This window comes from Etheostoma cragini, chromosome 9, assembly GCF_013103735.1.
Source record: "Etheostoma cragini isolate CJK2018 chromosome 9, CSU_Ecrag_1.0, whole genome shotgun sequence".
NCBI lineage: Eukaryota > Metazoa > Chordata > Actinopteri > Perciformes > Percidae > Etheostoma > Etheostoma cragini.
In genome coordinates this window covers 13,659,067-13,673,234 of record NC_048415.1, presented here as the reverse complement: position 1 = coordinate 13,673,234, position 14,168 = coordinate 13,659,067, and the positions used below count along the sequence as shown (strand labels likewise).

Here is a 14,168-nt window from a genome sequence, read left to right as displayed (position 1 = left end):
GTAAAAAATTGAATGTAAAAAAGATATAGGCTATAAGTATGGATAAGAAAGAAAACTCAATAAAGCAAAACACACCTCAGTATGAATGGCTCTACTTGTTTATACAAAGTCAATACTGTAGAAGTCCAAAACACCTACAATAAATGCACAAAATAACAGCAAACTTGGAGCAGTTTTTTGTAGGGCTGTTGTACTGGATTGTGTTGCACGTATTCCTGCAGAATAAATTGCTGCTATAAGAAACATAGATTCACCCACATGTGTTTGTTCAGTCTGCTGCCTTTTAGTCCTTAAGATTTCATTAAGCCCAGACTTAATTCATTGTACATATGATGGTCAAAAATGATCTGTATGTGAATAATATTATGGAAAGATGTAGATCCCTTACTTGTTGTTTACCTTTGTGGTTGTTACAGTCAGTAATCAGTTTCCACTTCTTCTCTGAGAGTTCAGGAAGTGTCTGGGCAGCATGGTGCCAGTCCCATGAGAGAGTCCTACATTAGTTGACATCCGCCGAGGACCTGACACATTCTCCTGCTACTTGTGTTTCCACTGAAGAATGAGGTTGTTTCTTGTTTCTGCTGTACCCTGTCAAAGGTGTGCATCAAATTCTTCTGCAATTAATATCTTCAAAGGATCAAATCCTTTTGCCAAGCAAAGAGTTAATCTCCTCAGACTTGATTTATTTATTTTAAGGTCATCTTTGCTCTTGTGCAGTTGTATCTTGTCTTTTGTATTCTTTTGTAACACTACTTTTCCAAGGGACGATTTCCTAACACTGAATCTCAGCACGGTTTGTATAGAAATTCTCACTCCACTTCTAATCAATTTTGAGTTCACCATGGCAGCAGGCCAGCAGCTGTGATACCAGATGCCAGTGAATACAGTGTGTTGAGGGTAAAGCAACAGCAGATATGAAAGGAAGGAAAGGGATTGAGTGTCAGGAAAACTCTCATTACTGGAGCACTGTTAGGCATTCTACATAATGAGTGTTTACTTTTAGTACTTTGAGTACATGTTGATGCAAATACTTTTGTAAATGTCTACAGTGTGATACATACATACTATCTACTCAAACTTTAAGGTTCTGAGTACTTCTTTTACCATTGACCATGACACTGCTTATGTTAGGCAAGGGAATCATTTGGACTGCACCCTAGGAGTCAGGATTTGAGTATAAAGAGTAAGTTAAGAAAGAAGAGGCCTTGAACAAAACATGAATCCAGAGTCATCAGTAAAAGAGAAAACTGAGAAAATGTCACAAATATATAATCACATTATGATTATGTAAATTTAAATTTAAATTAGAATGAAAGTGTGAGTCCTACAAGTGTAACACTGTATGTGATATAATAGAACGGAAGGTAAACCAGAGTGAAGAAAACCATAACATTTCATTTATTTCAAAATATCTTTCAAACTGCCACATAATGTGTTGGATAACAATTTAAAAAATTAGATGAAAATAACACAAGAATATAAAACTTTAGTCATATATTTAAAACACACAAGAAACATTATAATAACAGCAGAGGGAATTTGAAGAGCAATAAAATGTACAGAAATCTTGGCAACAGAGTGTCAAAACTTTATGTCTGAATAAACTATTAAATTAAGGTTTTCTTCATTGCTAGTTATGAAGAGTAAGTTTACTTACACAAACAAGTTGACAAAGTTCAGGACATTTACATAGTTAAGCCTACATTCTTTCAGGTCTATAGACCTGAGAGAATGTATGCTCAAATATGTAGTTAGCACTTTTTCAATTATTAAAAAATGTAATTCTCACTTTTATTTCTCTGAATGAAAAAATAAACAGCTGAGAGCAGCAGAAACTACGGCACTGACTGACGCCATAACAAACAAACACAAGTGTTGTGTTAAAATAGAAAAGCTCAAGCTATGAACCTGAATTTAAAGTCTGCACAAACAGCCTGATCATGCGTGTAATCCTGATCCTGGTGACTGTGTTCATGTTCGATATGTAGTATTTGGAATCATGCAGTGGGACTTTTCCACATCGTAAAAAAACACAACTTTGTAAAATCACAGCTGAAATTACTGTATCAAGGCCTCTCCCCTGCTCTCCTCCACTAGACGTAGTTTGACTTAGGTTGGGTGGTGGGGAGGAGGTGGTTGGAGCTGATGGACCCGGCCTGGGCCTTCGAGCATCTCCGACAGCTGAGGAAAGCCCCTCCAGCTGTAGTGAAGAAGCCGCCAGCCCAGCTGACAAAGACGGCATTACCAAACTCAGCACTGAAGAAAACACACACACACACGCACACGCACACGCACACACACACGTTTAGATGTATGCACAGAATCAACTGTGTGCGTGCGTGTGTGTGTGTATGTGTGTGTGTGCGTACCTCTGCAGGCTATGGGATTCATAGGATATCTTGACAATCATTTTGACATACAAGGAGGTCATGGTGATGGTCAATAAACCTGAAACAAGAAAACACATCTCATTGTTCATCAGTGTTAATTTAAATCCTGCTATCTTTTTCTAAGACTTACTGATTTTGTGTGTGCAGTTGCTCATGGTTTTAGCGATGATTAAATAGTAGAGATGGAGAATAAACAGAAGAACTACATTTTCCAGATATTACTTCATAGAACTTCATCAGGTTTAAATTCTGAAATGATTAAGGCAACATCTTTGGACTAACCTAACATAGGTGCTCAATTTTTCTTATGTGCTGGTGATGATATTTCTGCTCCCGTTGGTGCAACAAAATGGGTGCTCACTCTAGTGGCTGTAGATGACTTGTGGTAGTTTAGAGTCTTGATGTTTTATTCCCATTTAATTATTGTTTTGGATCGGTCTTAGTCATTTATTTGCATGGTTTTAAACAGCTCGTGGGTTGTTTTGAAAGTGCCAGTCAGATTGAAATCTTTCACATGATTGTAAAATGTCCTAATTTTTATAATCGCTTAATCGTTTAATTTAGATTTTGTGGGATATATTTCTTGTGTTGTTTGTCACTTTTATTGCAGCCCATCTTGGCCAGTAGAAAACAGAAGGATTACAAATCTCAGTTAAGTTTTCCTAGTTAAATAAAGTTCAAATAAAAAATACAGAGAATGGGAACATTTTTAGCTAATTGTATTTCCCGCATTATCCCTTCTGAGTGGCTGGGATAGCCTGTCAGATTCTGAACACACCTGCAACCACGAACATGATTCCTCCAATCATAGCTACTGTGGATTTGGCCTCAGCTTTGTCATCCATGAAGCGGGTGCACTTCATTCCCACGGTGGAGACCATCAGCGCCACAGAGGAGAGGAAGATGGAGACCAGCATCACGGCCCTAGTAGCCTGGACCTCAGCTAGAAGAGCAAAAGGGATACATGTTCGTACATACATGTTGTAGTAGGCTATACGTGCAGTCTTGTTCTGGTTAACCCTGTAGGCTTAACATTTGAACTTTTTTCAACAACTCAAAATAAAGCTGAAATAAAGTCTATGATTCTGCAAAATTGGCAGTAGGCCAACCTTAATTCTACAAGAATAAAAAAACAAACTCCTACATGAATATCAGACATGCCATAAAGAGAGATAAGGTCATTGCTAAGAGGTTACACAAAAACAAAGACGTACTTCAGGCTAATTATAGTAACTCTTTGTCAGTGGAAGGTATCTCAACAAGCAGCGTCTGGTTTTTAGAGGAGATGCAGATGTGATAAAGAAAAGGGAAAAACTTACATGGCAGCTTCAGGAGGTACTGATGAAATTCACAGGTTGTTCTCTCATCGCCACCGCAACTCATCCACAAGCCGTCATAGATGCGGTAAGTTTTGCCCTGGTACTGCTTCTTCCATTGAACCATCAAAGTAGCGGCAACAGTGGCCGCGAGACCGATCAGTGAGAGGAAGTAACCGAGGAGCTGAAGTCCCGAGCTGGCCATGTCATCCAGATAACAGCAGAGCGGCAAAGAATCAATGAATTAAAAAGTCTGAGAACTTGTTTGGAAACTTAGCAGAGAGAAAATAAAAAAAAAACTAAACGCGAGCAGAGGTCGTTGAAGCCAATTGCCTGCTATTACAAACCGTTATACAGTATGCTCCACGCGCTCCCTGCAGCCTCTATTTAAAGTCCAAAGGCGCGTGACGCAGGAGATCTCGCCTCCATCTGCAGTGGGTGATAAGAAGATTTTTTGAGGAAGCACCGTCTCACCAGTCAATACATTGCGGTAAAAATAAACTATTCTGAAGAAATAAATATCTGATTCAACACCATGTAAGTTTAGGTTGTGAAAGTATGGTCTTTCGCCCTTAAAGTGTCGTGGATTTTAGTTAACTTGACACAATAAGAGAGAGAACCCCAGGTTACACACATCTCAAGGATAACACCTTAAAGTACAAGACGTATTTCCATTGTGGTCCTTGCTGTAAAGACCGCATTGATGCAATAGTCCAGGTGTCATAATCATAATACAATCCTATTCGGACCAAAAATACAAAATGTATGATCAACAATAAAATCTACATAAAGAAAAAAGCACATGCCTGAATTACATACAAATTAAAGGAGCATGCCACTATTTGTTGAAATAGGGCTTATCACGGTCTCCCCTAGCTGTAGTTTGGTGTGCCAACACATTTTTTTGTCTCAGCGCATGCATTGTTTTAGTTTGGTGCAACACTGGCAGTGCCGCCGCTAGTTAGCTTAGCGTAGTGAATGGAATCTTATGTTGCCGGTTAGCATGTTGTGAGTAAAAGTGAGCCAACAAGAAAACAACAACAACCTAATTACTTCTGGTGGCCAGCATATTCACAACCAGTACAAATAGCAATGCAGATTAAGACTAGATGAATTTTAAGGCAGATATTGACTTGGGACAGTAATGGATGGAAGCACCGCACAAAGCACTGCGCCATGGGCGCAGAGATCAGACTACCTAATGAACACATTGTACACATTGTGTTAAAGTTACTATATATAACTCATAAACGTTTCTGAAACTGGGTAATTTTCATCTGATGATCATCAATGACCTGTTACAGTGAAAAGAACGCTATCTTTAATAGTTTTATTAATGTCTCTGCCGCAGGTAGACGGCGCTAGAGAGCAAACATTCTGTCGGCTCACAGATTTTAGAGTAACTCCAGAAAAGCCTGTGTTGTTGTATCCAGCCAGGTAAAAGGTGGCAGGAGATTTCTTTATACTGTAGGCCTAATTGTATTTTAATTTTATTTTAGAAGTTATCTGCGGTAGTTATGGTTCAAACTGGGGCAGGACCATCTCAGAAAAGCAGGATATTAAAAGAAGAACAATTAAAAGCTAAAAGGGAGAGTGAAAGACAATGGGCAAAACCGAGTCAACCCCGGTCGGGCTTTCAACAGATGGAGACCATTAAGGGATTGTAAATGATTCACAAATGTCCCCACAATGGCCCTTAGGTATGTCATACAAAGCGCAATGTGGTTGTACGCCACTAGCCTGGATTAAGTTACGTTCCCCTTCCATTTAGTGCCAACGTTTTATTCCTTTTAGGATGTGTTTTAGGACTGTTTTCTTTTCCATTGTCCCCCTGTAGTTGTGTAAAGCGTCCTTGGGTTTCATGAAATGTGCTATAGAAATCTAAGTTATTACAACGCTGGTTGCTGCAACAATAACTTAATGCTTTGGCTTGTTACCCAGTGACATTGATACCCGGTTTACCTCACCATACATCCAGAGTAGACTATGTTAGCAGATGCAACAAGATGCATCTGTAACATATGTTTATATTGTAAATGAATGATTTTCTATCTTAGCAAAATAATCATTGCAACTATATGACTTTCTGGTTATGCTAACTCAGCAATCTATAGTGGGCAATACAGCACCACATAGAAAAGATCTTCATGACAGAAAACACTACCACGTTTGTCCAAAGCAACCACTAGACAAACTGAAAGCCACTTTTAGTCATATCACTCATGTTAGGACAGAGCCTTATGCAACAAGTGTCTATCATTATGCATTAAGTGTAATGTAAATGCCAGTAGTACCCTAATCAACAACAGGAACAACACAAGAAACAAACTGACAAAAACTTCAGAAAAAGAGAAGGCCTTTCACCTCAATTGCTCAATTGTCATTCCTTTGCTCGGCAAACTACAGCAGCAAGCTTGTGTTTACGTACACAAATGGTCTTCATTATTACCAAGACAATTACCAAATTATTTTACCATATTTGGTGAAGGGGATGCTAGTTTGTAAACACTGCTGCACATGCCTGTTAGATGGGATCAGTGTCCACCCTTTCCTGGAAAACGCCTCCATCAAAACATTGTGCGGCAATTCAAGTCGCTGTACCCGTCTGACTTTGCCTAACGCCATTCATTATGTATCTCTCCCTCACAGGCACTAAGTTTATTTATTTCATTTTTCATTTATTTCAAACTTTATTACCAAGGAAACTTTATTTCCTGCTGTTTGTTTGCAGTGCATGACACAACTACATGATTAATGATAATATTCGCCTGTGATTCTCATTCATCAACTGTTAAAAAGGCTAAACTGTACCATATAAACTTATAAAACCACATGACCTGTGTCTGACTAAAACAGACTTCCTTTTATAACTTGTTCAGTACCAGAGATCTGTGCAGAAAAGATTACGTCATCTCTCATCCCGACAATCTCTCCTCTCACAACATAGGGTTAGTTTGTCAGCTGTACCTTCCCGTATACATTCAATCAATTCCCATTCTAAGAGGATTTCATGAGAATAATGATGGTAAAAGGATGTGCTGATTAACATTTGCAACAGGTGCTGGTGTGTGTGTTCATGAAAGTAAAAAAGTAAATGTGTCACCACTTTACAGAAAGGGGCGGAAATTGTGAAAAGAGTTTTTAAAAGCTTATGCTACTCATGTAATGTCAGACACACCAGAAAAAGGAGTTTCCAAGTTAAAAAAATGCATGTGAAAACCTGTTGAAGTGAGAACAACAACTTGGAAACTCTTGAAAGATCTTTGTGCCCAACTTGCTGACTTGACATCGTATGTGTCATCTACATGGCGGGCAAAAGTAGATGTTTTTTTTAACGGTAAGAAACTTTTGATTAATTCCCTTATTTTACATGTAAACACACGCTCAAATATAATTTTTTAATATCCCACACATCTTCTTTGTAGTTACCATGTTTGTTGTTGTGGTTACCATCCTCTCTCCGACTTGAGAGCACGTAAACACACCGAAGTCGGAAGAAGGACTTACGATTTTGGGAACTTGGACCATCCGAGGAGCACATGAACGGACCAATAGACTAGCAATTATTATCAAAACAGCACGTTTTATCAAGTTATTAATATTCTTTTCATTTGGGATACTTTCTTACTAATTTGACAGCAAGTCTATGCATTTAGGTTAATTTTTCAAAATGGAATAATAATTGTCAATGCAATTGGCCTACCTCTTGTTTATGGTATCAACATAATTCTTTGAATCCGTGACATTGAACCTCAATTATACACAGAAAGAACACACACAGTTCATGAAAAAAAAGGCCAGAAAGGCCCCTGGAAAGTTTCAGTCAACTTTCAAGGACTTTCTAGTGATACACACCATTCCTGCGTGTGTGTAACCTGTACCCTGCTGAATATAGTTTCTAGTCACTGAAACTAACTAATTTTACAACAAAGACCAATGTGTTATCTGATATCTGATGTTGAAAATGATTAAAAGCGTAACTGATCTTTTGATGTGGCATGTCATTTCTGCAGGCACCTGTTTCCTTATTCATGCATCTGTGATCATAGTTTAAATGAAAAATCCCACTGAACCGGGACAAATGAATCAAAGAAAGTCTGATCATTTTGGGCTTTCTGATAAGGACGCCATCCAAAACAACTGCATACCAATGTCTAGTTAAAATCAGTTTGATGCTACAATATTGTATGGAAGGACATACTGTGTACTTTGTTTAGCTAACAGCTAATTTGGCTAATTGCTAGCTAACAGCTCCATTCAGTCTTAAATGTTAACTCAAACTGAACCGTGGGAAAAACAGGCTATAGCTGACATAACAGCTGTTATATATTTTAACGGTAATTTTCAGATTTTCTTTTGAGGGTCTTTTACATTTTTCTATATGGTGTTGTGGCTAGCGGTAAGCCAAATTAGCTTATAGCTAAATTAACCTTAACTTCTTTTATTCGGTGGTGCGCAGTGGTTTATGGGATGATAATGAAAACACGTGTAGCCTACTTGTACAGTCTTGTACTGTTTTCCCTCAAAATAATTTGTTGCATGTTATGAGTCACGTGGAAGCCAGCCCAAGGCACGGTCTCAAACTCTTTACAGATTTTTCCAGATGTCAATGGGAGAAATGAATGGGAAATTTACTTGAATTTAACCCAAGGTTTCTTGGAGGAGGGACAGGACTGTTGAGCTCCATTGGCAGGACTCAATCCGAGGGGCGGGGTAAAGGGATGTCTTTCAATTCTCTCTGCACGCAATTGGATAGCACTACAACCAACCAGAGCCACACTAGTTAATATAATTAACTTTTGCTGTATGCGGTCGGCAAAACTCCGAAACACATCTTCCTTTTTCATGAATGACTTCAATGCTTAACTCCAAGTCTTTCAGATTTGATAGACGACTGTTCGCTAGCAGCAGCCATCTTATTTGTTTTCAGGTAGCACATAATTCCATAGACGGGTAATTCCTAAAATTCACGCAGAAGCGTCGCAACTCTGCCAGCTTTATGTTAAGCCCGCCCATCGACTCTATACACAATGTGACTGGCCTGACCTGGATTTGGTTTTTCCACTTTGCAAGCCAACGGAGAGTTGCTAGAGCCCTCCTAGACTGATCCTGGCTGCGAATTACATTTGCTGCCGCCAGGGTGCGTCTAGATTTCTAGGCTAAAAAAAAACTTTAGTCTGTAGCGTTAAGTGTGACCTTTTTAAAATGGGGGAAGAGTGACTGTGTGTGACAGTTAATCGGCATGACTATGATTGTGCTGTCTGATCAGCGGATACACCCTAGACAGTCATATAGATTTAGTCTCTCTCTCACCCACACATACGTGCACACATTACACACACACACACACACACACACACACACACACACACACACACACACACACACACTGCTTTACAGTCTTTAATCTACAATCAACTACATTTAGGACATTTTAAGTGGGTAGTCCTGTAATATTCAATATTTGTCAACATTTTTTTACATTTTCTATAGAAACAGATATGGTAGTGAGATACAGATGCTTCAATGTTGAATTTTTAGGTAAAGTTTATGTATTTAGGCTCATAGAAATAGAAATTCATTAGAGATTTTCCACATACAAGTAAAATGTTGTACATAGAAGAGAAAGATTGTAGAAAGATTACTTTAGAAACTGTGATCCAATGCTTAACCAATTATCAGGAAACATGTTCTTAGTATGATCAACAAATTATGAAATATTTACAAATTCTCACCCCAGAGAGTGTTTATAGCAGTAAACATATTAAAAAAATCATGGATATCAACATAAATCTGCTGTACAACTGGGACAAAGACAAATTAGTGGTAGGAATGGAAATGTCAGTCCACAACTTTGGTCCAGACTGAAATATCACAACAACTGTCAAATTGATTGTTGTGAAGGTTTGTACAGACATTTACTGGTTACCACAAGATGAACTGTAGTAACTTGTGATCCCTTTTCATTTCATCTAGCGTCATTATCTGGTCAAAAATGTGTAAATACTTTGGTTTCTGATTAAATACCTGCAAAACTATTGGCATTCCCATCAGCCTCAATTGCATTTTGTGTTAATCACTAATTAGCAAATGTTAGAATGATTACATGCTAAACTAAGATGATGTTCATTGTAAACATTATTGTTGCTTAGCATCAGCATGCTAGCATAGGCATTATGTAGAGGAATTATGTCTTTATTCCCAAAATGAGGACAAACTTTAGCCAATGAAAAGGGCTAAAATGAAAACATACATTTAAAAATAAAGGTAAAACTGACTAGAAATCACACAAGAACATTCCTGAATTACCCTTCCAAACAAAAAAAATACGTAGTTGTTCCAGTCTTTATCATAAAATCAGCAGGCTGAGATTGTTTCCTGTAACACATAAATGTCTGGGTGTTTATGGCAATATGGAATGACCAGAAAGTGTAAATGCGGTGCTTAAAAAGGCACAGTGCAGGTTGTTTTTCTCAGGAAACTTATCCCTTCAGAACAGTGCCTTGTTTTATGCTGTGGTACTAGGCTACAGTGTGTTGGGGTAACAACATTACTATTAATTAAATGGTAGCAGGATTGCTAAACTGCAGATGCAACACAAAATCTTTTAGCTGTTTTTTAATGCAGCAAGCTGTGAAAGCTTTTGTTTGTGCACAAGTGACCAAACCAGTTTTCCTTCTTTAGGTATCTATTCTTTAATCTTCTATCACATCAATCAGCCTTTGCAGGAAGTTAAGATAATTAACAAAACAAACACTTAACACAAACACACTCAAAGTTGTCCTTTGGGGAATTGGAGCATGCCTTTCTACATAGTGATTTACAACTTTCAGTTATGGGTGATGTGCTCCTGTCACATTCAATTCAAATTTCAGTGTTCATATTTTTTTATAGATTACATTACAGCAGAACTGGGCGGTAATAAGCACAGTAGAGGTACAAATGCCGACCACATGTCGACTGAGCCCTTCTAAAGAATTCACTGGTTACACGGTGAAGTTAACACCAGTTAAATTACTATAGCAGACAGGTTTCATTGGGAAAAAAGTGCATCTAATTTACAGTAAAATGATATCATCATAAATCCCTGTAAAATGACTTTTCCTACTACAGAGGAAAGGGATGGAGGCCTTGTCTTTCTCATTGTCTGGATTTCTGTAGACAGGTATTTAGCATGGCTTCGTGCAAGTGCTGCCTTATGCATCATCCTCACACAAAAGGAGGAAGCTGATGCCAGGGAGGAGTTTCAGTGGAATCTCAGTTTTGGCAGAGAACCATTGGAATTAATTACAACCACATATTTATCGTTCTAAGTTGCTAAGTAGAGAGGACCGAATTGAAAGTAGTTTAAAGTCATGTGGCTTCCTATAATATCTCAAAATGTATTTCTCAAAAGGGTACAGCAGCCGACTAAGTCTAGTTGAAAGAAGCCCCTCAAACCCTGACCAAGCAAACCCAATACATTAGCAAAGCCCGTGGGCAGTTACACAACTTGCAATGTCCTGGTGAAGCTCTCATAGGCTTAGAGGTAAATATGTGAGGACATTGCCATCTAGGGGCCCTTCTGAGCAGAGAAACCACCAGGAGCAGATGTTACAGAGGACACAGTAAAAACACCTGTCACTGACTTCAGTGTTAGTGTGGTGGTTTATAGTTTTGGTAATTTTTTTACAACTATATAATTATTCACACAAAAAACATATGCATGTAGTAACTACACCTTACTTGCAATACTTACACTGCAATACTTGCAACGTCGTACAAACAGTCAATTAATCAATGTGTAACCAAGTGACCCAAACAAGTAAAGTTTTGACTTTGCAGCCATTCTTACTCAGTTCTTTTAACTAATGTAGTGACATTATGTCATTGTCACTTGCCAGTAAGCCTTTCACACATAAGGCAGAGTTGCCTTGTCAAACAACGGTGTAACTAATAACATTTTGGATGGCTACAGTCCAGTTGGTGTTTCAATGCAATGGCTCTGGTACTGTATATAGGCTACACGCATGCATTTCCTGGAAAATCACAAGGCTTGCTGTGAGAAATGTTTATAAGAGTGAGTCTGGTTTTACAAATACAAACAAGGCAAGAGTTTGCTTTCAACATTGTGTACGTAGTTTCGACTTACATTTACTGAGCAGAATACCTGTCTCCTTGTTAACTTAACGGAAAAGTGTAGTAGGCTGATCATTGTCAATAGCTGAAGTTGGCCTTTTGTGTCACTTACGTGTGTATTGACGTGCTTGTTGGTCGGTGGAGATTTCACTCAGTTCAGGGATTCATAAAATGGGTTACCAGAAGAATATTAAAAATGAAAAAACTTACAAGTGGTTGGGCAGTCTTCTTAGTTGCTTTTAAGGCAGAATAAAATGATGTAAGGTGCATGGAAAATGCACCATAATTCATGATAAATGCTGACAGAGAGAAACATGTTTTGCATTAAATATGCAAACATGTAAAATCAAAGTTGGCGCAGGTTTTTCCGGATCTTAGGGTCCTCCTAAGATCAGTGAAGCAATATATTTAAACACAACATTTTCAGCATTTTAACAACATGTATTCCCCTGAATAGGAAGGTTAGGGGTAGTGGTATTCATTATGCACCGGTGCTCTTACAAATGAACAACATGCAATTTATTTTCAAGCGTTTCAAAAGTAAGTTGTGTTAAACCTGTGAAGTATGAAAGCTGCCAAAAGCCTAACCAGGCCAATAAGATGTATTGTATTTCTTATATAATATCTCTGTAGGGGTTTCTATGGCCTTTTGCTGTACCAGTTGATCAATATACTATATATATTCAGTAGTACTGTGTCCTTTTGTGCAAGCTAAAACAAAGCACCCGAGGATTGCCTTGGCAGGCACACAAGGGTGACACCCTATGGGCCTTGGTGCTTCTCTGAACCAGTCCGATGTCATTCCTGCAACAGGCACAGCACAGAGGGCCTCAGGGCCAACGGCCTGCTTAATTTATACACCGCTCTATGAATGTTTGCTTTTGTCAACATGCCAGCATTTCGGAGCCCTGGCCTTCTGTAGCTTCATTTCAACTTTTACAATATCACAACCACTCCTCAAGGGCTTTGAGAGAGTCAATCTACACTTGATTAGGTTCATACAAGAAGTTTTAAGAAAAGGAAAGTTAAATAAGGTGTACAGATGAGATGTCCATTATGCATATGCCCACAACTATAAGGGCCATGCCTCTCACATTGATTTTATGGGCTACCTCATATCAAGTGATAAGAATTTTCTAAATGTATTTCTAGACTAATGTTAGACCACAAGCTCTATTCTGCGAATGCAAAGTGGATAGATTTAGTAATTTAGGCAAAGACTTGCTGAAGGTGTGGCCACAGAGGCAGCTCTGCTGATGCAGTCATGTCTGCGTAGGATTAATATTTGTAATACTTGTAAGAACAGGGTGTAAAGTGATCAGATTTACAAAAAACAGAAAAGAGAACAAAATACGGAAATGTAGTGTTTATATAGCCTCACTTTAAAAAAAAAATCTTTCTTTTCTGTGATTTACATTTTAACTGCTGTAATGATTCCCACCACAAAAAAATGAGCTTAGCGTTCCTTTGTTGAGGGTTGGATCAGTTGAGCGTCTGACAAAATAGTTCTACCTCCACCGGTTTTTCCTGAAGATGCGCCCCAGGCTTCAGGCCGAGAGAGAGAGAGAGAGAGAGAGAGAGAGAGAGAGAGAGAGAGAGAGAGAGAGAGAGAGAGAGAGAGAGAGAGAGAGAGAGAGAGCGCGCATTGGATTCAAATGACTAGTGCTTTTTCCTTTACAGTCATGTCAATGTGGCGGAAGCGCATGTTTTTTTTCACATTTAACCTGGAGAAACCTCCAGTATGTAGAGTAATTAGTTATCTCTCTCCCTTTCTCTCTCTCTCTCTCTCTCTCTCTCTCTCGTTGTGGGTGTGTCTTCGTGTCTCAACACGGCGTACAGCGGTTGATAGACAGCTGCACTCACCTTTATACCTGCCAGGTGAGAGACGGAAGAGACATTCAGTCCGCAGAGTCGATTTCCCTCTCTCGGTGAATACAGCAGCTCGTTCATCACTCTCGTGCACCTTGAATGACTGGATGGCAGGTGAGTTCAACAACCTGTCAGTACGTACATATTGTTCTATTTTTGCATCACAGTTAACAAGCCGGCGTGATCGTTACGGGCAAACACCTGTTGGGACTGCGGAATGATAGTGGGGCACACAGCGATGAGTCGAATGAATAAACTAACACTTTAAACGAGTTTGAGAACGCGAATCAATATTTGCTTGCAGTTGTAATCTACAGGATTGTTGTGTGTATTTTGTGATGCAGCCAGCAGGCCTAAAATGAGAGCAGGCTCAAACGTGTGGGCCTAATGATAATAATGCACTAACTGTTGGTATACAAAATAACTTTTTTTTTTTTCTCTTCGCAGAATTGTTTTAAAGTGTTTCTGTTACCCG

At 38.8% G+C, this 14,168-nt stretch overlaps 1 protein-coding gene across 1 annotated transcript; it reads right to left on the bottom strand.

Annotated features, from left to right (window-relative positions):
* Positions 1-1,377: 1,377 nt before the first annotated feature.
* On the bottom strand, positions 1,378-4,075 carry LOC117950670 (claudin-19). The gene is made up of 4 exons (XM_034881974.1): positions 3,710-4,075; positions 3,169-3,333; positions 2,370-2,448; positions 1,378-2,256 (listed from the first exon to the last, which is right to left on the bottom strand). The coding sequence occupies exons 1-4, from the start codon at positions 3,909-3,911 to the stop codon at positions 2,094-2,096; spliced, it is 609 nt and encodes a 202-aa protein (XP_034737865.1). The 5' UTR covers positions 3,912-4,075; the 3' UTR covers positions 1,378-2,093.
* Positions 4,076-14,168: the final 10,093 nt, after the last annotated feature.

Coding starts and splice junctions, on each gene's coding strand:
- LOC117950670 (XM_034881974.1), bottom strand. CDS start 3,911: ATGGCCAGCTCGGGACTTCAGCTCCTCGGTTACTTCCTCTCACTGATC. Junction 2,449..3,168: donor AATCATGTTCGTGGTTGCAG/GTGTGTTCAGAA, acceptor TTCTTGTTTCAG/GTTTATTGACCATCACCATG. Junction 2,257..2,369: donor GAATCCCATAGCCTGCAGAG/GTACGCACACAC, acceptor TGTTTTCTTCAG/TGCTGAGTTTGGTAATGCCG.